Consider the following 22958-nt stretch of genomic DNA (forward strand, 5'->3'; position numbering starts at 1 on the left):
CCCGTCCTGCTGCTTCCAACCCCCCAGAGACCCCGCAGCGCATCCAGGGTCCCTCGCTGCCATTGCCCCGCGCTGGTCACCTCGTCTTCCCGCCGGGGCTGCAGATCCCCCCGCCTCTGGGCCTGGTGGAGCCCCGTGCCCACCTCGGCTCCCTCGCTTCACAGCCTTAGTGTCTAGAGAGTGGGCTGTGGGCAGCCCCTTTCGCCGCCGTGACCTCCATCCCTGGGGCATGGGGCTGCTGCCGGTCCCTCCCCCCCGATCCCGCCCCTGCCCCCGCCTAGCCTCAAGCTCTGATCACGCCGGTCTAGAAAACTCAGAAGCGGCAACTTGATGGTGATCCAGGTTGACTCTGGGAGGAGAGGAGCTGGACCAGAAGCTGGGTTTCCCAGCCCGCAGGCTGGGGGACGTGCAGAGGCGGGAGGCGTGGGTGAGGAAGAGGGACGGGCATCCCTTCCCTGTTTCCTCCCCAGCATCCTGACCACTGGTCCTCAGCTGGCTCCCTCGTTTTCATAAAGGCCTCACAACGTGTTCCCGGTACCCTGTCTCCCCACCCTGACTCGTGAGCTTCCAGAGGGCAGGCAGGGCACCAGCCCCAGATCCAAGGAGGGGCTCCAAGGACAGTGCGTCAAGTATTGACGGGCTGGTTTGGGGCACAGACACCCTGGGCGACATTTAGGTTTGATCTGAAACCGGGTGGGGTTTGGGGAAGCGGAAGGCTTAGCCCTTCATCCTGTGTGGGCGGCAGCAGGCATAGGCCTATCGAGGGGGAGGAAGTGCTCATTCCTGGGGTGAAAGCTCGTGTCCAGGGTACCTCTGGAGGAAGAATCTGCAGTCTTCCTGGTCTGACGCCGGGCTCTGCCCGCCCCAGGTGGAAGCATTGAATTTTTGAGACACAGACACTCACTTGTGTTTGGCCAAGGGAGAGGGTGAGGCTGCACGGGCGGGATGCTAACCTGATTGGCCCAAACCCAGCAGGTGGCGAAGACAGGTGGGGCCGGCTGTCTGCAGGCCCCGGGGTCTGACAGGCGAGGAAAGACGAAAGGCGAGTCCCACCCCAGTCCTAGCTCTGGGACCTCCAGCGCCCGCTCAAGTCCAGACTGGGGAGTCAACGACACGTGCCTTGATCTCCACCAAGTGCAGCCTCTTCCAGGTGGCGCCAAAGCTTGGCTCCCCCGGTGACCCCCACCCCACCCCCAAGGACCAGAGGGCACCCCAAGAGTCTCCAGGGATGCCTGGCATCTCAGAGCAGGGGCAGCTCGTGGCCTGACTTGGGAACAGGCGCAGGGTGGCAGGTGTGCCATCGGCCCCGGCTTCGACCAGCTCCACGGCCCATTTCTGGCCTCGGCTCTGACTGGATTCTTCTTTTCTCCAGCAGTCCTTTGAGCCTCAAGACAGGCATAGATTTGTGTAGCCATCACCCCAGTGAAGACACAGAACTGTTCTACTGCCCCTGGAACTTCTCATGCTCTCCCTTTGGGCTCTTTTGACTGAGTTTGCAACCACTGTCCTTTAAGAAACAAATGACACCTGTTCGACTGGTTTCTCAAACTTTCAACTGACTGGATAATGTCTTCGCATCTTTTTAATCCACTGTGAAATTTGAAAACTTAAAAGAAATCTTTTTTGGGGTGGGGGACAGGACTGCAAACGTTTGCCAACAAAGAAGACTGAATCAGGCATGAGGGGAAATAGGAATTTTTCTTTCGTTCTCTGTTTACCTGGAACCGGGAAGAAGGAGAAGATTCGCAAGGGAACGACGCAGAGTTCTGCGAAGGCGAAGTCCACGCCGATGATGTCTATCAAAATTTTCTCGGAAACGTTGGGAGTCCAGAACATCACAAAACAGAGCTGCGGGGAAGAAAGGCGGGAAGCGAGGTTGTTAGAAAAAGGTGTACGTAAGTGAGATGGGAAGGCAGGTGTCACGTGATCCCCGAGGAGCTAGGAGAGAGGGTGAACCTGCCCGATCGGGGGACTGGCACATGGGTCCTCGAGCTGCCTCCGCCTTGCTCTGTTCTCACCTGACAACACAGGCCCTGGCCCATTCGCCACACCTGCCCCAAAGGGAGCCTGGCAGCGGGGCCCATGTGACAGGCGGGCATCTGAGTGGGTAGCCGGGCCAGTGTGGAAGGCTTATCTAGGCTGCTGGACAGCTCAGTTAGTTCAGGGTGAGCATGTCTATTCATGTAATTTTTACATTAATTTTAACCAAACAATAAAAAGTGACCTGAAAGCATTTGGACGCAGGCAGAATTGCACTGAACCGGATCTGGGAGTAGGAGAAAAGGCGAGGGCAGGTTGGGAGAAAGCTATTGCGGGGACCAGTTCTTAGAGGCCTGACTTTTTAAAGCTTTGTGTGTGTATAACCGATTGAAAAGCTGAATTTAAAAATGTAATGCTATAACTTTGGGAGAGAATGTCAGAAAAATGCCAGTTGCATAAAACACTTCTCTCCTTTTCTTAAGATGTAAGTGATTCTTCTCTAAAATGAAAGTGAATGCATTATAAAATGAATTGCATTCGTGTAAAAACAGAACACTGAAGTTTTAGACTATTATGACCTTTAGGCTTTGGGTAAATTAAGTTTCATGGAATTAGACTGGTCCTGTTTACTATGTCATGTTGAAATATGTTAAAAAAAATACCTTGGAGGGTCTGTTATAAATACGTTTCACTTTTATAAATGCAATGGAACTTTTATTCTATCTTGTATTTTTCAGCATCTGGGAAGAGTATCCCACTTGATTTTCGAAGATGACAGATGTACCATCATTTAACCCTACTGCCTGATGCAAGTACTTACACCCCATCTCTGACATGAAGGGAAAAATACTTCCTAAGATCTAGCAACTCGGAGCTTGGAGGCTGTATTACCTAGTGTCCTGGACAAGTAGCCCAGCCATCTTTTCTCACTGCAAAGCTGCCAGCCTGAAATGGTGGGCTGTCACTCACGCCTACGGCCCAGGAATAGTGGCAATTTCATGATACGTTCACAACGACACTGAGCACAGCACTGGGACACGGTTCATTTTCTTGACAAGTAGATTGATCATCCCTCCCTTCAAATATTTTCCACAGCAGTAAAGCTGTAAAGAATTAAGATAAGTGAGCATTGCCCCAACTCTGGACTTGATTGTGCATCAGGACTAATGGAGGATAAGCTATCCTGGGTTTCCTCTCTGGCTGGAGGGAGCTCTCTAGGCTGCGTTCTGCTAAAAAAAATAAACAACTTAAGCTTCCAGGAAAACCATCGGCAGGCTTTCCTTATTTTGTAGCCAGTGATTATCTGAATGTGAGATAATGCCTCCTGTTGCAATCTCTCTGTGCCTTGCGAAATCGCCCTGAAGTGCCTTTTAAATGACCGCAAACCGAGGAAAAAGGAGCGTGTAATTGCATGTCAGAGAGGAAGGTGTGAGCAGGCACCGGTGGCAAAGGTCAGTCCTCCCTCTGGCTTCTCTGCACAGATAATGGTCACCTGGAGGCTCTCCACTGCCCTGGAGGAGAAGGTCAGTAACCTTTGGAGGCGTCCAACCTGAGGACGCAAGATAGCAAGTGCACCCAAATTACCGGAGACACTGACATAAATATCGAGTAACCAGGGCGGGTGACTGCAGTTCTGGTCCCTTGAAAGCAAAACAGTAAGGCTCGGTGGATCTCTAACAGAGCTTCCCAGGAGGGAGGCTTGATATGTCATTTCTAAAAATCGACAGTGTGATTTAACTTGACACCACTAAGCCCCTCTGTTCCCCATCTGGTATCTGTCTGTGCCAAAGACACCCCACAGGCCCCTATCAAGGCCACGTGCCACCGAGGTGCTTCTTCTCGGGTTTTCAGCCCCACGCACCTACAGCCTAGATTGGGTCTTTCTAGATCGGTGTCACTGAATGCTCTCAGTCTAGTCCGGGGCTTCAGCAGTCACAGGTTTAAAGGGAAGCAATGCCACATGGATCGACACTTCCTTTCTTTTTCTCCCTGAAGTCTCTGAATTGGACCCTTTGCCTTTGCTATACTTCCAGTATGAAAATGCTCCTTACCTTCCAGCACGTTCTTTAAAAAAAAGTGACTTATTTCCAGCATCGCCCAGAAAGAAATACATGCAACTCAGAAGTAGGATTGGTTGGTTAAAAGCTACAATCCCTATATGCAGATCAAATTTTTCCAAGAAATATACTGACCCCTAGCATCATCATCAGATGAGATTTAACCAGTCTGTTTCAGAAAACAAGACGCTAGAAGCTACCCTAACAAAGAATATTTCAGGAAAAGTGTCTTCCTGAGGAGTTCACCCAGAGCAGTCTTGACTTAGAACATGCCCTCCTCGTTGACCAGGACGTGCCGTTTTCCTCAAATATTTGCAGAGCCTAATGACATTGACTTTTCCACACCAGAACGCAAACCTCATGAGCTACTGACAGTGAACATGACTTGTTCCTGGGAGTAGCTGCAGGCTTGGGTTTTCTGCCGCTGAGCCTGCTGTCAACATTATCTCATGAGGAAGCTGCCAGCGAAGCACAACCACCCACTCCATGCCCCGATCTTGGTGCTTCTATTTATTCTCCAATAAAAGGAGCCAGGGGTCCTTGGAGAAATGGCTCAGTCTAGGACTAGGGTGGGAACTATACAAGACCATCAGCTTGGAACGATACATCGAAGGACACGGGAGTCCAGAAGAGAGAGCTCCCGCTGGCAAAGCTGGAGGAATCTGAGCAACAAAAAGTGATGTAGTATTGAATTATGAGCCACAGCACAGAGCAAATACCCATGAGTCTATACTGATATATATAAACAGATAGGAATAGAATACTCCCCCCTTAGGGAGGTGGAGGCGTAGCTCCCCACTCCTGGAGTGTGGGCTGATCACAGTAACTTCCTTCCAAAGAAGGACAAGATGGAAAAGGGGAAAACAACCTTCACGGTGGAGAAACCTGGCAAACATAATGGGCCAGGTGATCAAGGTAACATCATCAGTGATGTCATGTTGAGAGCATGTTCTCTTGAGGAGATGTGATGAGAACGGCCCTTTAACTATGTGGTTTTCCTCCCGAAAGCCCATATGCCCAGTCTAACCATGAGAAAAACCCCAGACAAACCCAAATTGAGTGACATTCTACATAATGCCTCACCAGTATTCCTCGAAACTGACAAGGCCACAAAGACAAGCAGAGTCTGAGAGACTCTCACAGACCAGAGGAGGCTAAGGAGACAAGATGACTAACTGTAACGTGGCAGCACGGATGGGATCCTAGAACAGAGAAAGGACACGAGGAAAACGCTCATGAAATCTGAATGAACTGTGGAGTTTAGTTCACAATAACGTACTGGGGTTGGTTCCTTATTTGTGACAAATGTCCCACAGAGGGGTAAGATAGAGTGTGGGGTGAAGGGTCCGTGCTATCTTCACAATGCTTCTGTAAATCTAAAATAATTCTAAAACCAAAAGGTTAAAAAAAAAAAAAAGAAGACCCATGACCCACTCCTCTTTTATTTCACAGACTGTGACTCTTTTTCTGAGGTCCAGGCACTGACCATGAAATTTTTACTTTGACTTTTGAGATACTTCTTTTTCTTTTTCTTTCTTTCTTTTTTTTAAGAATCAGTGACTTGTTTGCTTGCATCATTTTAATCCATTTCTTGGGAAGATTCGGTATCTATGTCTATGACAACAATGACGGGGATACTAAAATAGCAAACACTATGTAGCACTTCTTATGGGCCGGGAACCGGAAGAAACGCTTTGTACATACGAAATCATTTCATCTTTACTTTCCTATGAGAGCTGTACTATTACTACCCACTTTACAGATGAAGAGACCAGGCACATAAAGTTTTCTTCACCTGCTCAAGACCACACAGCTAGCAAGTGGCCCAAACAGGACCCCTGCCTCTCTGGTTAAGCCCCCAAACACGTGATTAGCATGTCAGTGTTGTGGGCATGATTCCAGAGTAATTTTCAGGACAGGATCACTGCCACCTACCATCACAGACAAATTACAAATGTACATGATGACGAATGCACGTTGATTCATTCACAACATTTATCTGCCCCAGTGCAGCTGGAGAATACCTGAGCTCCCCTGTGTATCTTCGTGGGGATAGAGGTATGGGTCTTATACCTGCAGCAGATCACAGTTTCCAGGTTGGGAGAGACAAGCGTGGTTTCTACAATCTCAGATTCTCATGCATCCCTCTAGGGGTCTCCCCATTTGAACCCCTACCCTAGATACTGATGAAAACAGAATCTACTTGAACTATTTACATTGTTTTTTAAAGTTTAGGTAAATGAGACTATCATGTTATTTAATACATTTATTAATAACATTTCTCCATCTATTCTTATTTACCCAGTGCATTATTCACCTATCTAGTCTAGATGAATTTTTGTTTGTTCTTCTTTCTCTAGTTCCTTTAGGTGTAAGGTTAGATTGTTTGAGATTCTTCTTGTTTCTTGAGGTAGGCTTGTACTGCTATAAACTTCCCTTAGAACTGCTTTTGCTGCATCCCATAGGTTTTGGATCGTTGTGTTTTCGTTGTCATTTGCTGTAGGTATTTTTTGATTTCCTCTTTGATTTCTTCAGTGATCTCTTGGTTATTTAGTAACGTACTGTTTAGCCTCCATGTGTTTGTGTTTTTTACATTTTTTTTCCTTGTAATTTATTTCTAATCTCATAGTGTTGTGGTCGGAAAAGATGCTTGATATGATTTCAGTTTTCTTAAATTTACCAAGGCTTGATTTGTGACCCAAGATGTGATCTATCCTGGAGAATGTTCCGTGTGGACTTGAGAAGAAAGTGTAATCTGTTTTCAGATGGAATGTCCTATAAATATCAATTAAACCTACCTGGTCTATTGTGTCATTTAAAGCTTGTGTTTCCTTATCAGTTTTCTGTCTGGATGATCTGCCCATTGGTGTGAGGGGTTAAAGTCCCCACTATTATTGTGTTACTGTCAATTTCCTCTTTTAGAGCTGTTAGCAGTTGCCTTTTGTATTGAGGTGCTCCTATGTTGGGTGCATATATATTTATAGTTGTTATATCTTCTCTTGGATTGATCCCTTGATCATTATGTAGTGGCCTTCCTTGTCTCTTGTAACATTCTTTATTTTAAAGTCTATTTTATCTGATATGAGTATTGCTACTCCAGCTTTCTTTTGATTTCCATTTGCATGGAATATCTTTTTCCATCCCCTCCCTTTCAGTCTGTATGTGTCCCTAGGTTTGTAGTGGGTCTCTTGTAGACAGCATATATATGGGTCTTGTTTTTGTATCCATTCAGCAAGCCTGTGTCTTTTGGTTGGAGCATTTAATAAATTCACGTTTTTTGTTTTTGTTTTTGCGGTACGCGGGCCTCTCACTGTTGTGGCCTCTCCCGTTGCGGAGCACAGGCTCCAGACACGCAGGCCCAGCAGCCATGGCTCACGGGCCTAGCCGCTCCATGGTATGTGGGATCCTCCCAGACTGGGGCACGAACCCGTGTCCCCTGCATCGGCAGACGGACTCTCAACTACTGTGCCACCAGGGAAGCCCAATAAATTCACGTTTAAGGTAATTATTGATATGCATGTTCCTAGGACCATTTTCTTAATTGTTTTGGGTTTGTTTTTGTAGGTCCGTTTCTTCTCTTGTGTTTCCCACTTAGAGAAGTTCCTTTAGCATCTGTTGTAGAGCTGGTTTGTTGGAGCTGAATTCTCTTAGCTTTTGCCTGTCTGTAAAGCTTTTGATTTCTCCGTCAAATCTGAATGAGACACTTGACAGGTAGAGTAATCTTGGTTGTAGGTTCTTCCCTTTCATCACTTTAAGTATATCATGCCACTCCCTTCTGGCTTGTAGAGTTTCTGCTGAGAAATCAGCTGTTAACCTTATGGGAGTTCCCTTGTATGTTATTTGTCGTTTTTCCCTTATTGCTTTTAATAAATTTTCTTTGTCTTTAACTTTTGTCAATTTGATTACTATGTGTCTTGGCATGTTTCTCCTTGGGTTTATCCTGCCTGGGACTCTCTGTGCTTCCTGGACTTGGGTAGCTACTTCCTTTCCCATGTTAGGGAAGTTTTCGACTATAATCTCTTCAAATATTTTCTCTGGTCCTTTCTCTCTCTCTTCTTCTGGGACCCCTATAATGCGAATGTTGGTGCATTTCATGTTGCCCCAGAGGTCTCTTACGCTGTCTTCGTTTCTTTTCATTCTTTTTTGTTTATTCTGTTCCACAGCAGTGAATCCCACCATTCTGTCTTCCAGGTCACTTATCCGTTCTTCTGCCTCACTTATTCTGCTATTGATTCCTTCTAGTGTAGTTTTCATTTCAGTTATTGTATTGTTCATCTCTGTTTGTTTGTTCTTTAATTCTTCTAGGTCTTTGTTAAACATTTCTTGCATCTTCTTGATCTTTGCCTCCATTCTTTTTCCGAGGTCCTGGATCGTCTTCACTATCAATATTCTGAATTCTTTTTCTGGAAGGTTGCCTATCTCCACTTCACTTATTTGTTTTTCTGAGGTTTCATCTTGTTCCTTCATCTGGTACACAGTCCTCTGCCTTTTCATTTTGTCTTTCTGTGAATGTGGTTTTCGTTCCACAGTCTGCAGGATTGTAGTTCTTCTTGCTTCTGCTGTCTCGAGATACCTATTTGTATTTCAAGATACATTCATCTCGAGTAGAGTGCAGACCACTCCAGACAAATCTTCTGTCTCCATGATCATTGGCTTCTTTTTTTTAAAAAAAAATCACGTTAGCCTGTGTAGAAACTAACCAAAGGGCTGCAGCCCTTTTATTCACAAGCTTAACATGAAGTTTCTGGTCAGCATATGTGTCACGGTCACATTTCTAATGAGGGTTTGGTTGGGCAAATCAATGAGTCATCTAACACCTCCCTTAGAAGCAATCTGTTAGCAGGCTTCGGCTGTATGTAGTTGTTCTATATTGGGGGCAGTATTTAACCCTTCACTTCTAAATCCATGCAGTAGTCAGCTAAGTTCTGACACAGTTTTACCATGTATTGAGATTCCCAAATAGGATTAGAGTGTACAGCAAGGATGAAGGAAGCCCCAAAACTTACAGAAATAACACTTCTGGGCCTAAGATGTTACAGTCTGAATCACTGTGACTAGAACCACACCACAGGCATCTTTCCCAAGACCTTCCTCATGCACAGAGTCAGTCCCTGACTTGCCCTGGGACTGAGTCTTTTTCCCAAGGACTTGGGGTTGGAATTTGAAGAAGCTAATTGTCTCCGTCAGCATCTGAACTCAGAGAACTTAGACACCCAGCTACAGTGAGACAGCCGTTCCTGTGCATCCTGAGAGGACTCCGTTCCACGGAGGAACACTGCCAAGAACTCTGGTTTTGACTTAATTTCCAGAAGCTGTTGACCACGCTTTTGAGGAACTCACAAAGCTGTCTCCATTACCCTGAATAATGAGCATTAGCATCAAGTCAGACATTCTGAACCCCTGCATTTAGAAGAAGTGAAATACATGCAGCTGTTCTGAATTAAAAGAGCCGGCCCGGGGCATCAGTCTCATTTGGAGGTTTTACTTAGAAAGAAGGGATCAACTTATGTTTCATTGGGGTTAAGTCTCCACTGGGTAAACCAGTGGTAACCCTCAACAATGCCGCCCACAAAGCGGTGGGTACAGGCTAGGCTCTGGACGGTGTGCTTGATGAGTAAGTTGACTTACATTCTGGTGCCAGCTCCTCAGTGCACCTCAGATGACCAGACCGCCAGCACACCTGGGGACCCAGGCTGAGGAGCCCAGGATCTGCACAAAATGCTCCCCACCAGTGCCGGGCACGGCGAATGTGATCAATCTCAGCTATCATCACTGTAAAAGGTTTCCTGGAACCGCAATAAAATACCAACGGTGGGGTCATCTGCAGGTGTTGAGATTAGGGTTGATTTTATTTCCTCTTTGTACTTTTCCCTGTTTTACCACAAAGAGCGGGTCTTCTTTCTTCTGGTTCAGAAAATAATTTAGAATAAAAAGGGCCCCGTGAGTCTGTCTTCACAGATAAAGTCAACCTTCGTTCGTGCCGATGACAGGGATGAAGCAGTCTTGCTTCAGAACGAGGGGCGGCTTTCAGAGGTGTCCGCCGGCTCGGTTTTCAAACCGCATCTAATGTCACTCCAGGCAGAAGGCACCCTGATTCGATTTACTTGAGGGTTGAGGTTGGAGGCAAAAGAAGGCGGACTCGATAGGATGCACACACGCCTACCTCGCTTGAGTTTTCAGAGACCCGGGAATGCCATTTGGCCCTTTGGTTCTTAGCATCACGACATTGCGCTGTCTGCACATGTGTGGTGGGAGTGGAGGAGGGTAGGGGTGGGGCAGGGGCATTTCCTGAAGGGTTTTGCAGGTCATGGTTGTGACTCTGGGAGCCTCGGGACTTTGTGGACTGGAGGAGTGACGCGATCGGACTGCTGTTTTGACAGGCTCTCCCAGGGCCATGTGAGAACAGACTGTGGAGGTCGGGGGAGCCCTGTGGAGGAGAGGCTGCTGTAACAATCCAGGTGAGAGATGGCCTCGGACCAGGAGGTGAGAAACGCTCAAACCTGGAGGCGCCTGGAGTTAGGGTTCCAAGAGTGTGCTGAGGTGTCCCTGTGCAGTGTGAGAGGGTGTGATGTGACGTGACTGAGCAAGCATCACTCTCCTTCAGGCTGGAGGCCTGGCTGCCCACGGGGGGGGCCCTCCCGGCCTGCGCTCTCCACAGTTACTCTCCTTGCTGGCGGCTGCCTGAACTAGATGGGGCTGTTTCTAAGAGCTTTCCTAGTGCCATCGGTGAGCTCGTGAGAAGTCACCACATCCCCAGCGGAACGACAGCATTTCATCAGGACTGACTCTTCAGAACCAGGGTGAGTCCCAGTGTTGAGGGAAAAAAAGTGCTATTTTACTAGTGTGGAAATGCTCAAGCAGACCATGTGTGAAAAGGCTGACAAACCCAATTTCTGGGGAGCAGCGTTAAAGGGGGTGACAGGAGCAAGCCTGTAGCAACCTCCAGAGGGAACGGGCTGCTGCCCCTCGGAGCTGCCGATCGGGGACCGCTGACCCATCCTCTGAAGGGGTGAACAGCCACACGGGCATGAAAGCGAAGGGGCAGCACGGGAGGAGGTGACGGAGAAAAGCACTTCCGGGCGGGACAGAGTCATGGGTAGCACAGTGAGAATTACAACAGTGTACGGTGAAGAGATACATAAAAAGGGTGACTTCTGATGTAAGGTCAGGCCCGCAAAAGTTTCAGTAGGCTGAGACAGATGGAGTAAACCACCTCTATTACTGAGAGAAACAGAGCTCGGTTTTCGGTTAAGCTAGGGAGTGTGGCAAAGCCTGGTACCGAGTATTTAGGTACCGCCTAATATTCTCCGCGTGGCTTGTTGACAGTTACAATTATTATAAACATCTACCTGGAATATTTTCATAGGGAAGTTGACGTAACCATGAACGGTTACAGCACATTTTTGATAAAATATTATATTAACATTTTCAGATGTAATTTTAAAAATCAGCTTAAGAATATGAAAACTAAGTCATCCCTGTTATCATTTAGATTCAGTGAAATTGCCGTATATACACTTAAGAGCAGCTGGTGCATTTTTCCCACGTAAGATGACTGAATTCTTGGTAAGAAACAAAGGGTTGATTGAAAGAAACAACACACTTCAAACAGCAGGGGGCGCCATGCACCAAGGCCGCAGGTGGCACTCCAGTTGTGAACTCCCGCCCATCCCATCTATATCTGCAGAATGGTAATTCTTTCCTTACCTGATCTGAAGAATATTTAGAAAGTTCCGACCTTAGCTTATGTTTAGCCTTTACTTTTTCTGACTGCTAGTAGTCAAACTGGAACTTGCTAGAGGCTGCGTGTGTTGGGCGGGGTATAGAGAGTGATTATTTAATGGGTAGAGAGTTTCCGTTTCGCAAGTTGAAGAGTTCTGGGGATGGATGGTGAGGACAGGAGCACAACAATATAAATGTGCTGAACTGTACACTTACACACGGTCCAGGTGCTAAGTTATATGTGAGGGGTATTTTAGCACAATTTAAAAAAATAAAAAAAATTGGGGCTTCCCTGGTGGCGCAGCGGTTGAGAGTCCACCTGCCGATGCAGGGGACGTGGGTTCGTGCCCCGGTCCGGGAAGATCCCACATGCCGCGGAGCGGCTGGGCCCGTGAGCCATGGCCGCTGAGCCTGTGCGTCCGGAGCCTGTGCTCCACAACGGGAGAGGCCACAACAGTGAGAGGCCCGCATACAGCAAAAAAAAAAAAAAAAGGAACGTGCTTATAACAACACAATATGCACGTGCATTTGCTAATTGCTTTAAGAATTGCACGTGTGCACTGTTGGTGGGAATGTAAATTGGTGCAGCTGCTACGGAGAACAGTATGGAGATACCTCAAAAAACTAAAAGTAGAGTTGCCACATGATCCAGCAATCCTACTCCTGGGCAGATACCCAGATAAAACTATAATTTGAAAAGCTACATGCACCCCAGTGTTCATAACAGCAGTATTTGCAATAGCCAAGACATGGAAACAACCTAAATGTCCATCGGCAGATGAATGGATAAAGAAGATGTGGCACATATAGACAATGGAATACTAGTCAGCTATAAAAAAGAATGAAGTAATGCCATTTGCAGTAACATGGATGGACCTAGAGATGATCAGACTGAGTGAAGTAAGTCAGAAAGAGAAAGACAAATACCTTATGATATCACTTATATGTGGAATCTAAAGTATGACACAAATGCACTTATCTACGAAACAGAATCAGACTCACAGACGTAGAGAACAGGCTTGTGGTTGCCAAGGCAGGGCCGGTGGGAGGAGGGATGGATTGGGAGTTTGGGATTAGCAGATGCAAATGATCAACATCATTTATAGAATGGATAAGCAACAAGGTCCTACTGTGTAGCACAGGGAACTATATTCAATATCCTGTGATAAACCATAATGGAAAAGAACATAAAAAAGAATGTATATATAGGTATAACTGAATCACTTTGCTATAGAGTAGAAATCAACACAACATTATAAATCAACTATACTTCCATAAAATAACTTAAAAAAAGGAACGCACCTGTGGATTTGTACTGTCACTCTGTTATGAGGTAGAGAGTTGGGGACCAGTCTCAATTGTTTTAATCTGCCCTGAACAAACCAATCGAACCCTCAAATCTACAATATATGATGACTTAAAACGCAAATGCTGGATGACTGAAGCTTTGGGGAGAAGTGTGAAGGGGGGCAGAGGCTCAGTGGGAAGGAACTAACTCTTATCAATTATTTACTATATGCCAAGAGCCTTCCATAGGCTACGTCATTTAATCCTTAACCCAGTCCCAGGGTCGTGGCTTTGTTTTGGGTCCTCTATTGAGGACAGCAGGACCCAGAGGGGCTGTGTGACTTTCCCCAGGTCAGCCCATTTGTAAAGGGTAGGGCCAGGATTTCAACCCCGGCCTTGGGGACTCAGAAGCCTTGCTCCCCACATGTCTCTGGGAAGTCTAAATGCGCCCAGCTGGCCCAGTGGTTCACGGTACACAGACAGCGTGAGGGACGCCAAATGAGAACGTCTTAAATTCAGCATCCTTGGTCCTTTTCCTTCCCCCACGCACAAGAGGTCCTTTTCTTCTCCCGGATAATGTGAACAATGAGAAGGCAGTCTCGGGGCACGGGGGTAGGGCAGCCCAGCAGAAACAAAGGCTCAAACAGGCCGTCCTTGTGGGAGACACAGGGCCAGCGTGGTACCACGCTCAGCGAAAGTCCGGTGGTGTCCGCCACCCTGATGGCTGAGGGACAGCTCGTGGGTCAGTTTAGCCACAGGAAGTGAGACTGGGTCACCCTCCTGAGCTGAGCTTCTAACTCTGAGCACAGGCTGAGGTCCTGTGGGATGGTGGGTTTCGCTATTTCTCAGCTCAGATTTTGCCGCTGTCCAGCACACGACTGAAGGGCTCAGGGCTGAACGTTTTACTGAGATGCAGCTCTGACTGGTGGGATGCAACGAAGAAAAAGGGATTCTTGATGTGCTTGTTGGATGTTGACATATGTTGGACGCTGACATATGCTGTCCCATGAAGCAGCAACAGAGGAGAATCAGTGTGCCGACCAGAGCACTCGAGATTGTCCATTATACACGGAAATGCAAGTAGGGGAGCTCATCCTGAACTGCAAGATGCAAAACTGATCCTTAAATGATGAAAAAGTCCTCTAACTGGGGGGAAACTGAGGCTGTGACAGGCAAGACTGGACGAGACTCCAGGCCTGTGACCTGCGCGCAGGGCGTTTTCTGGTGTTTTCTACCGGCAGTGCCTTAGCCAAGCTGCCCAGACCTCGCGGGGAGCAGGTGACCAGTGCTGACCTGGCAGGATTAGGGGCACTATAAATACTGCCACTGTCAGTGACCTCGCTGTTTTTCAGAGGTGGTGGCCGTTCTGGGGGGGGGGGGCAGAGTGGAGTTCCTCTGTTTGTATCTGTGGGATTTGTGCCTCCCGAGGACATACCTAGTGTGAGCCGCAGAAGAAGTGTTTTAAGATTAGCTGAACCTCCCCGAAAGGGATTATTTCAGTGTGTCACAGAGAAAGAAGCTGATGGTGCAGATTTTTTCGACTGCTTCTTTCTCTGATGGAAAGCCTTTTTGCTTTCTTTCCCTCTGGGAGGGCCCCTGTGAGGCCCTGAAGTTCTGAAGCTTTAGGACTAAAATGTTTTAAATACGAAACATCATCACCTTAGATTTTACGGTGGCCTCCGCCCCTTGGATGACACGTATTTTCGCGCTGGCTTTGGCAAGATGGAACAGGCACCCGGGAGTGTTGCAATTCCGTGCCTGGCTTCTGGAGAGCACACACTCACCCCGTCCCTCTCCAGCCACCTGTAAGCTAGCCCCCCAGATGAGGATTAGCTCAGGAAGCTGGGGACCAAGACGAAGAACAGCCTCACTGGACGGAACTGTGACCGTCAAGGAGGAGATGGCCACTCACGTGGGAGACAGTGACCACGTTCTTGTTAAGCTCACAATGACCAGGGAAATTTAAAAAATGAAGTAAAGAAAAGAGATTTCAAAATTTACGGGAAAGAGGCAAGTAAGATCTGATAACACCAGAGATTCTGAAAGGAGCTGGAAACCTCTCAAAAGAGAAGATTTCTCCCCCAACCCCTGCAACAAGCAGAAAAGAGAACAGAAGGCACCTGAAGACGTCAGGTGGTCCCCAGGCTGCTCTCGGGGGGAGAGAACACGGCAGCTGGGGAAGGGGGCACCGGCCATACCCCTGCCTTCATTTGCTGGCTCACAGGCTCTCTCTTCCCCAGTTCCCGGAAGATAAGCCTAGATAAAGTCTAAGAACTACCACCTTCAAGGGCTCACCATCTCGTGGATGAATAAGGACAGGAAGGCAAAAGCCCAGATAACGCTGAATGGCTGCAGGCGCTGAGATCCAGAGAAAGGGCTCTACAGAAATAACACTCGAGGTAAGAAGAGGAAGAGGAAAGAACCGGTAGGGGCGGAGGGTACATTCCAAGCCCCTCCTTTGAGTCTACCTTTTCCATGAAGGAGGGTCATCTTAAAATAAATGGGCAAACATGGTTAAAAGGAATTTGAAGACCGAAACTGATAAGAGAGAGTGAAGCATTTTGCCTGTGCAAGTCCCAGATCACTAACATCATCTGAAGTGAAAACACTCGTCGGCGTGGCTGAGAAAGCAACGAAGTGGGGAGATACCAGGAACCTCGAGGTTGGCAAATCCCCCGAAGATGGATTCGAGAAGGGGCCAGCCCCCGACTATCATGAGAATACGGCCAACGGGGTCCCACTGTTGGCTAACAGTGCCATGTGGCTAAATGAAAAAGCCCATGTAGGCTTAGGCTGCATTAATATAAACTATAAAGTCAAAACTGGACAATTCTAGTCCATTAGCTGATTTGGCGTTTGTGCTCCACATTCTCAGAGGACACTCACAAGCTGGAACAATTTCAAGGAGCACAACCTAAACCCTGCAGGGTCTGGAAGCCAAGCCTGTTAAAAAGGTCTGGACATATATACACTACCAAAAGTAAGGTAGTTAGCTAGTGGGAAGCAGCCGCATAGCACAGGGAGATCAGCTCGGTGCTTTGTGACCGCCTGGAGGGGTGGGATAGGGAGGGTGGGAGGGAGGGAGACGCAAGCGGGAAGAGAGATGGGAATATATGTATATATATAACTGATTCATTTTGTTGTGAAGCTGAAACTAACATACCATTGTAAAGCAATTATACTCCAATAAAGATGTTAAAAAATAAAAAAAAAGAAAAAAAAAAAGGTCTGGAAACGGGCTTTGGCTGTTTGAAGGGCTGCCACGTGGAAGAGGGATTAGACGGACACTAAGGGCAGAGATGAGGATGACGCCTCACCAGCCCTTCGTCTGTGGACACTGCAGTCCGTCTTCACAGCCTCCTTCCCGCCTCTCAGGGAGTCGGATCTTAGTTACTTCTATAGTTCTGATTCTACAGTGACCTATTGATTCCCGCAGCAATCAGTTTGTTATTACGACAATGGGCTTCATACATGAATTCACTCAGAAAATAATTACTGGGCACCTGTCCTGGGCCAGCCACTGTGCCAGATGCTGGGCATTTACAACGGCGAACATGGCAGAGATGACGCCAGCGCTCACGGAGACCCGCTGGCTACAGAGCGCTGAGTCATGATGGGGGACTTGGGGAATGACGCGGACAGCGGGGGCCTCAGGGGGTGGGAAGCGGCTGACAGTCCAAGTCACATATGCTGAACAAGGAGGCAGGGAGAGGGTTTCAGGCCAAAGGGACAACGTGAGCAGAGGCCTGGGCCGCGAGAACACACAGTGGCCCCTCAGCTCTAAGTGCTCTGTGTGGCTGGAACGGGGGGCAGGACATTGAGATGCGCCTTGTACTGCGCGTTTAGGGTTTGGGTTTCTGTCGCACAGAGAGCCCCTGGAAGGTCTCTACACCAGCCGCTCCATGAGGACTGGTTTGGAGGGGAAGTGTGTAGAGCCCCACTGGGGGCTGTGGTCCCAGCTGAGCGGGAGCTGTAGAAGCAGAAACAGGGATGCGATGTGGGGAATGGAGGAGAGGGAGGTCCGAGGGGTATTCAGGGGGAGGCTAAGACCCGGCTCTGTCCCCAAGGGGATGTCAGGGTGAGGAAGAAAGCCGAGCTGGGGATGAGCCCAGGCTTCTGTCTCCAGCAACACCAAGCAGGCAGGAGTCCTTGCTAGTCACTGAATAGGGAACAGAGAGGAGAAAAAGCCCAGGGCCACGAGCAGACCATTGAGTCCGCTTTGGGACAGGAGGAGCTGTCAGCGCCCGTGGGAAACCAGAGTGCATCTCTGGGCAGGAGGCAGTTAGATGTTTGCGCCTGAAGCTCAGGAGGGAGATGGGAGTCAAAGACGCCGATCTGGGAACCAGCCAGACACGGCGCCTGAAGCCACGACCGCCAAAGAGAGGGCTTAGGAGGGAGATGGACAGAGGGGATGCTCACTCAGAGTGAGGAAGAGGGACGTTCCGCCAAGGAGCCTGTGTGGGAACACTCAGAAAGGAAGAGGGAAAAGCAGCCGGGGAGAGGGTCGCAGAAGCCACGGGAAATGAGCAAAGGATGCACACAACGGCAGCATCGAACGCGGCAGGTGAGAACTGGACGGTGCCCGGGGGAGCTGCCGCGTGACCCGCAGGGACCGGGGCAGGCTCTCTAGGGAGACAACAGGGAGTGGTGACAAGAACGCAGCCCACAGGAACGATCTAGGAAGGAAGTGGGGCCCTTCGCCCCTGAAGAAGGAGGCGGGGGGCTGCGGTGGGAACAGCAGATGGCACAGGTGGGGAGCACAGATGTGGCCAACAGCAGCGGGAAGGGTGGGCTTGAGGTGCTTTTGCGTAATTCTCTCAAGGAGCTTGGATGCCAAGGGGAGGAGAAACGTAGGGGGGCTGCCGGATAAAGACATGATTTTTATGCTTTCTATTTTTTTTTGGTTTTAATAAAGTTGGGAGACGAGCATATTGAAACGTAGATAGGAAGGAGAGATTTGGGAGGAGTTGGCAGTGGGGACAGGGAGACACTGAGCACAAAGGATGGCTGAAGTCGTGCAGGCGAGTGCATGGAGGTACCACTCAGCCGGGGGCCGGGGGCTGGGGGGGGATGTCCCTGCCTCCACGGCCGCGAGCGCACAGAGGACATCCTGCTTACTGTAAATGTGACCCCTCAATCCAAAGTAGCATCTCCCTCCTCCTCTTTCCTTTGACTTCATTTTTTTCTCCCAAGCAGCTGTGTTTCCCTGCAGAAGGCTGCATTACGGCCACCCAGAGGGATATCCCTTCCTAATGCCCAGAACGAGTATTCATTCCTTTATACGGTGGACAGAGGTGATTAAATTAAGGATCTTGAGATAAGATTGCTTGGGAATGTCTGGGTGGGCCCTAAATACCGTCACAAATGTCCTTATTATAGAAAAGGGAGGCACACAGAGGAGAAGGCGATGTGAAGACAGAGATTGGCGTGATTCGGCCAAGGAATGCCGGCCGCCACCAGCAGCTGGAAGAGGCAAGGAGTGGATTCTTTTCTAAAGCCACTGGAGAGAGTATGCCCCGCCAGCACCTCGATTTCAGCCCAGTGAACTGAATTTCGACTTCTGGACTCCAGAACTAGGAGGGAATACATTTCTGATGGTTTTTTATTTTTTTTTTTAATTTTTTTTTGGTACGCGGGCCTCTCACTGCTGTGGCCTCTCCCCTTGCGGAGCACAGGCTCCGGACGCGCAGGCTCAGCGGCCATGGCTCACGGGCCCAGCCGCTCCGCAGCATGTGGGATCTTCCCGGACCGGGGCACGAACCCGTGTCCCCTGCATCGGCAGGCGAACTCTCAACCACTGCGCCACCAGGGAAGCCCCATTTCTGATGTTTTAAGCCGTCAGGTTTGTGGTCATTTGTTACGGGAGCCACAGGAAACTAACGCACCGTCCAACACCATAGTGTATGTTAATTGCCCGTCTTCTCCATGAGGTTATGAATCCCCCCTTAGAAAAGAGACTCCGTGTGTTAGTTTCACCATGGTAGCCCTGGGACCTGGTATGCAGCAGGGGCGCAAGCATTTGTTGAATGACTGCATGAACAAGTATGCACGTGCCCCTTCTCTGGGGAACTGTGCTGTGAATAGAGAAACCCTAGGCATCACCCGTCCCACTGAGAGTGTTCCATCGCCCACGCTCTAGACAAGTCTGGCAACGCATCCAAGCGTGCTTAAAAATCTTTCCTCGCTGGCATTTCTAATATCTGGTTGGTGTGTACTGATGTATCAGATGTCTAAGCCAGAGGACTAAACATAGCAATTTCTCTCTTTCAGCGCTCACTGAAGCTTGTGGGTAACGGACATTTCTGAATTAACAAGACGAACAAAGGCTGGAACGAACACTGTCAGCACCGGGGATTGGAGGCTTTAAACAGGAAGGGGTGATGGGACATCCAAAGAGCTTTCCCAAGTTCTCGGGGGGAAAAACGTGCAATATGTGTCTCGTGTGTGGTGGGGTCTGCCTAGAGAAGGCATGTAGAAATCTATCAAGAAGCTGAATTTATTTTAAACACCAAAGGAAAAGAAATCCCACAGAAATTTGGAAGGGTATTATAGGTATCACTAGAAAAAATCATAAAATTATTCACTGGCATTGAAAATACCAGTAGCCACTTATTTACAGATACAGCCATCCTTTCCTTACATGGAATCCCACGTGTCTGGGGACCAAGGAGGAGAGAGCCGGCATTCTTTGCTCCCAGCGTGCCAGGCGCTATATGCTAAGCTATGACCCCTTTGCAAAATCTTACAAGGTGGGTATTCTTCTCATGCCCACATGGCAGCTGGGGAAGCCCAGGCTTATAGTTTTCAGAGACCACCCAGCTGGTGAGTGGTAGCGTCAGGGTTTGAACCCAGGCCCTGGGGCCTCCGGGCCCACATCCATGAACACTGTGTTATGTGGTCCTGAATTCAAGCCTAAGCTACTCCCTCGCCTTTGGTTCTCTGACTCTTCCCAACCGACCCCCTTTAAATCAAAATCCGCAAAGAGGGCAGGCAAGTGTCACTGAGAGCCCAGGGCCCTTGGCACCATGCCCAGCCCTGCATCTGAATCCATCTCCGGTTCACAGGGGCTGGCTCTCCCAACCTTCTTGTTTTTGTTTGTTCGGGTAAGGGCCGATTCACTCCTCGAGCCACATTGGTTAAGAGCCATCTCTGAGGGCGGATTAAAGGCGGGCCTTTGAAAACTGGCTGGTACCTGACGAATGATGAGCAAGTTTCCCGGGCACTATTATTTGCCACACGTGCTTTTTCTCAGTGTCACACGGTGGTTCTTTGAGGCTGGCCCTGGGCTCAGAAGGTTCAAAAAGACTCCGGAAATAATCTCACGGCACAACTCAAATCATGTTTCCTTCACTGCCTGAACAAGTGGGCACTCCCGCCCAGAGCTGGAAATGCAGTAAAACGCTTTAAGATAACATAAAGAACATTTTCAGTAAAGGCCATGTATCAGTTAGCTAAGACTGACGTTACTTCCCCGTCCACTCTCTTAGTCTGCCTACAGGTGCAGAAGACACCTAAGCGCTGGGAGAAGTAAAGCAGATATTAAATTCTCCACCTGCTGTTTCCGTAAGACATCTCTGTTCTTGTATTTCCAGCTTCTCCAGGTGAGAATCTGAACGTGGGGTTTGCTTAGAAATACTGTTCATGCAGGTCAGCACTGTCCCCGGATTTATGTGCTTAATTATGTCTTCGCTGATGGGGCTTTTAGGGGGTGAGGGTAGAGGGTGGTTGGTATCACAGCATCCAACAGAAGTACCAGTGTTTGATTTATGTTACCTTAATGTTTGGGGGAAATACATCTGTGTAACCAGAATAATCCTTGATTGTTTTCTCTCTTGTTTCTGGGTCCAATGTTCTCTGGCTTCACTAAACACAAAATGATCACTTAGCGCACCTAACGGCGTTTTATGTCCTCACGTGCTGATTTCACTACGTCTATTCAGTGTTTCCTGAGATAATTTACAAAAAAAGTTTTAAGATATTTTACATGGGCTTTGCTGACTCCTTACATGTCTTATCAGCATAAATCAACAGGATATCAAAGTTCACCAGGAAGTTGCTTGTGTTCAGAGCCCAAAGCACCTGGGAGTGAGAGCAGACGCTGAAATCAGAAAACCGAGCGGCCACGAATGTCACGGCCTCATTTTGTCCACATGTCTCATCGTGATTATTGTTGGGAGGGTCTGGACCACACATCTGACCATTACATACTGTAATGTACCCACCGGGTAAGAAGAAAAATGCTCCCCTACTGCTTCTGTCTTTAAGCTGAGATGAATAAAAGTGATTTTTTAAAAAGCCATAGAGAGTCATAAAATACAGTTCCTGGAAATCTATGAATTGATCCCCACTGGGTTATCTTGAATATTGTGTGGAATGATTCCTGACTGCCTTCTCCCTCTGATAAATCTGCTTTTGCACCAGAAAACCCTTGGAGTGGAGCCTTGGAGTGAACCACATCCTCGATGTGAGGCTGGGGTCCGGCAGGCAGCACGGGGAATGTGTAGGACCCACGGGCCAATCAAGACTCTTCTGCAGGAGCTGGGGGAGAACACAGTTGTCTTCTCCCTGGTTCCCAAACCCCTTCAGGTGGCGGCTCTGCACCTGTTCTTTATAGAACACAGGTGTGTACTGACAGGTGACGCTGAAACTAAGTAATTTTTACGGTTTTGTGCCAAATCAGATACTACCATTGATGCAAGAAGCAGCAGAAGGGATCAAGGTTTTGAGACAATTTGGGGGTATAAATACAACTGGATAAAATACTAGCAACTTAATTGGTTCCTTGAAAATTGCGAACATGTTTCGGCTTTTCAGTGCTCGTGATGGTGGTTCTGCAGGGCCGGGGTGAGACGCATTGGATTGTTCAGCTAATGGAAAGCAGAATAAAACCAAAAAGCAAAACAACCTAAATAGAACGCTGGTACTTCTACTGGATGCTATGATGCCAACAACCACCGCCCCTCAAAAAAAAGCCCCATCAGCACGGACATAGCTAAGCACATAAATTTGGGGACAGTGCTGACCTGCACGAACAATATTTCTAAGCAAATCCTACACTCAGATTCTCACCTGGAGAAGCTGGAAACACAAGAATACAAATGTGTTATGGAAACAGTAAGTGGAGAATTTAAAAAGGAAGCAGATCAGTTGATTAGTTAGTTCTGGTCAATCAATCCATGTGGCCTTAAATGACAAGAGGACTCCGTTCTTTCAGGAACATCAGTGTATGAGTTTGCTAGAGCTGCTGTAACAAAGTACCACAAACCGGGCAGCCTAACCATTTATTGTCTCATCGTCCTGGAGTGACAACAACATCAAGGTGTGGGCAGGGCCATGCTCCCTCTGAAGGCGCCAGGGAAGAAGCTGCTCCAGGCCTCCCGGCTTCCGGCAGCATCACTCCAGTCTCCACGTACCGCCCCCCAACCCCCCGTGTGCGTGTCTGTGTCCACACCCCCCCTCCTCTAAGAGCACCAGTAAGACTGGATAAGGGGTCCACCTGACTCACCCACCAGGACCTCATCAGAACCCTATTTCCAAATAAGGCCTCATTCTGAGGCACTGGGGCTAGAATGTCAATATAGGAATTTGGGGTGGACATAATTCACCCCATAATCATCAGAATAGAAGATTCGGGGTCAAGTGCAGAGTCGCACTTCCCCTTTTTACCACACATTGACGTCAAAAGGCAAGGCTCAGGGTGGATCCAGATAAACACCTATTTTAATTCTTTTTTTAAAAGAAATAGATCCTTAAGTAGTAACAGCCACTGGCCTCAAATACCCTTGCATCCTATTGTGTGAAGCACTGTGGTTGAATGGCAAGTCTCCCTTCTCTCTCTACCTTAAATGATGGCAACACGCACACGCACACACACACACACACACACACACACACACACACACACACACACAC

General features: G+C 48.3%; 1 protein-coding gene across 1 annotated transcript in view; it reads right to left on the reverse strand.

The window, feature by feature from the left end:
• The window catches only part of ANKH (ANKH inorganic pyrophosphate transport regulator), a 143830-nt gene that overhangs the window by 3285 nt on the left and 117587 nt on the right, over positions 1 to 22958 (reverse strand). The window contains exon 9 of the mRNA XM_027125340.1: positions 1719 to 1848. Coding sequence (XP_026981141.1) covers positions 1719 to 1848 — 130 coding nt within the window. The remainder of the gene's footprint in view (positions 1 to 1718; positions 1849 to 22958) is intronic.

This window comes from Aethalodelphis obliquidens, unplaced genomic scaffold (genome assembly GCF_003676395.1).
Source record: "Aethalodelphis obliquidens isolate GAN/ISIS:26980383/991018 unplaced genomic scaffold, ASM367639v1 scaffold29, whole genome shotgun sequence".
Taxonomy (NCBI): domain Eukaryota; kingdom Metazoa; phylum Chordata; class Mammalia; order Artiodactyla; family Delphinidae; genus Aethalodelphis; species Aethalodelphis obliquidens.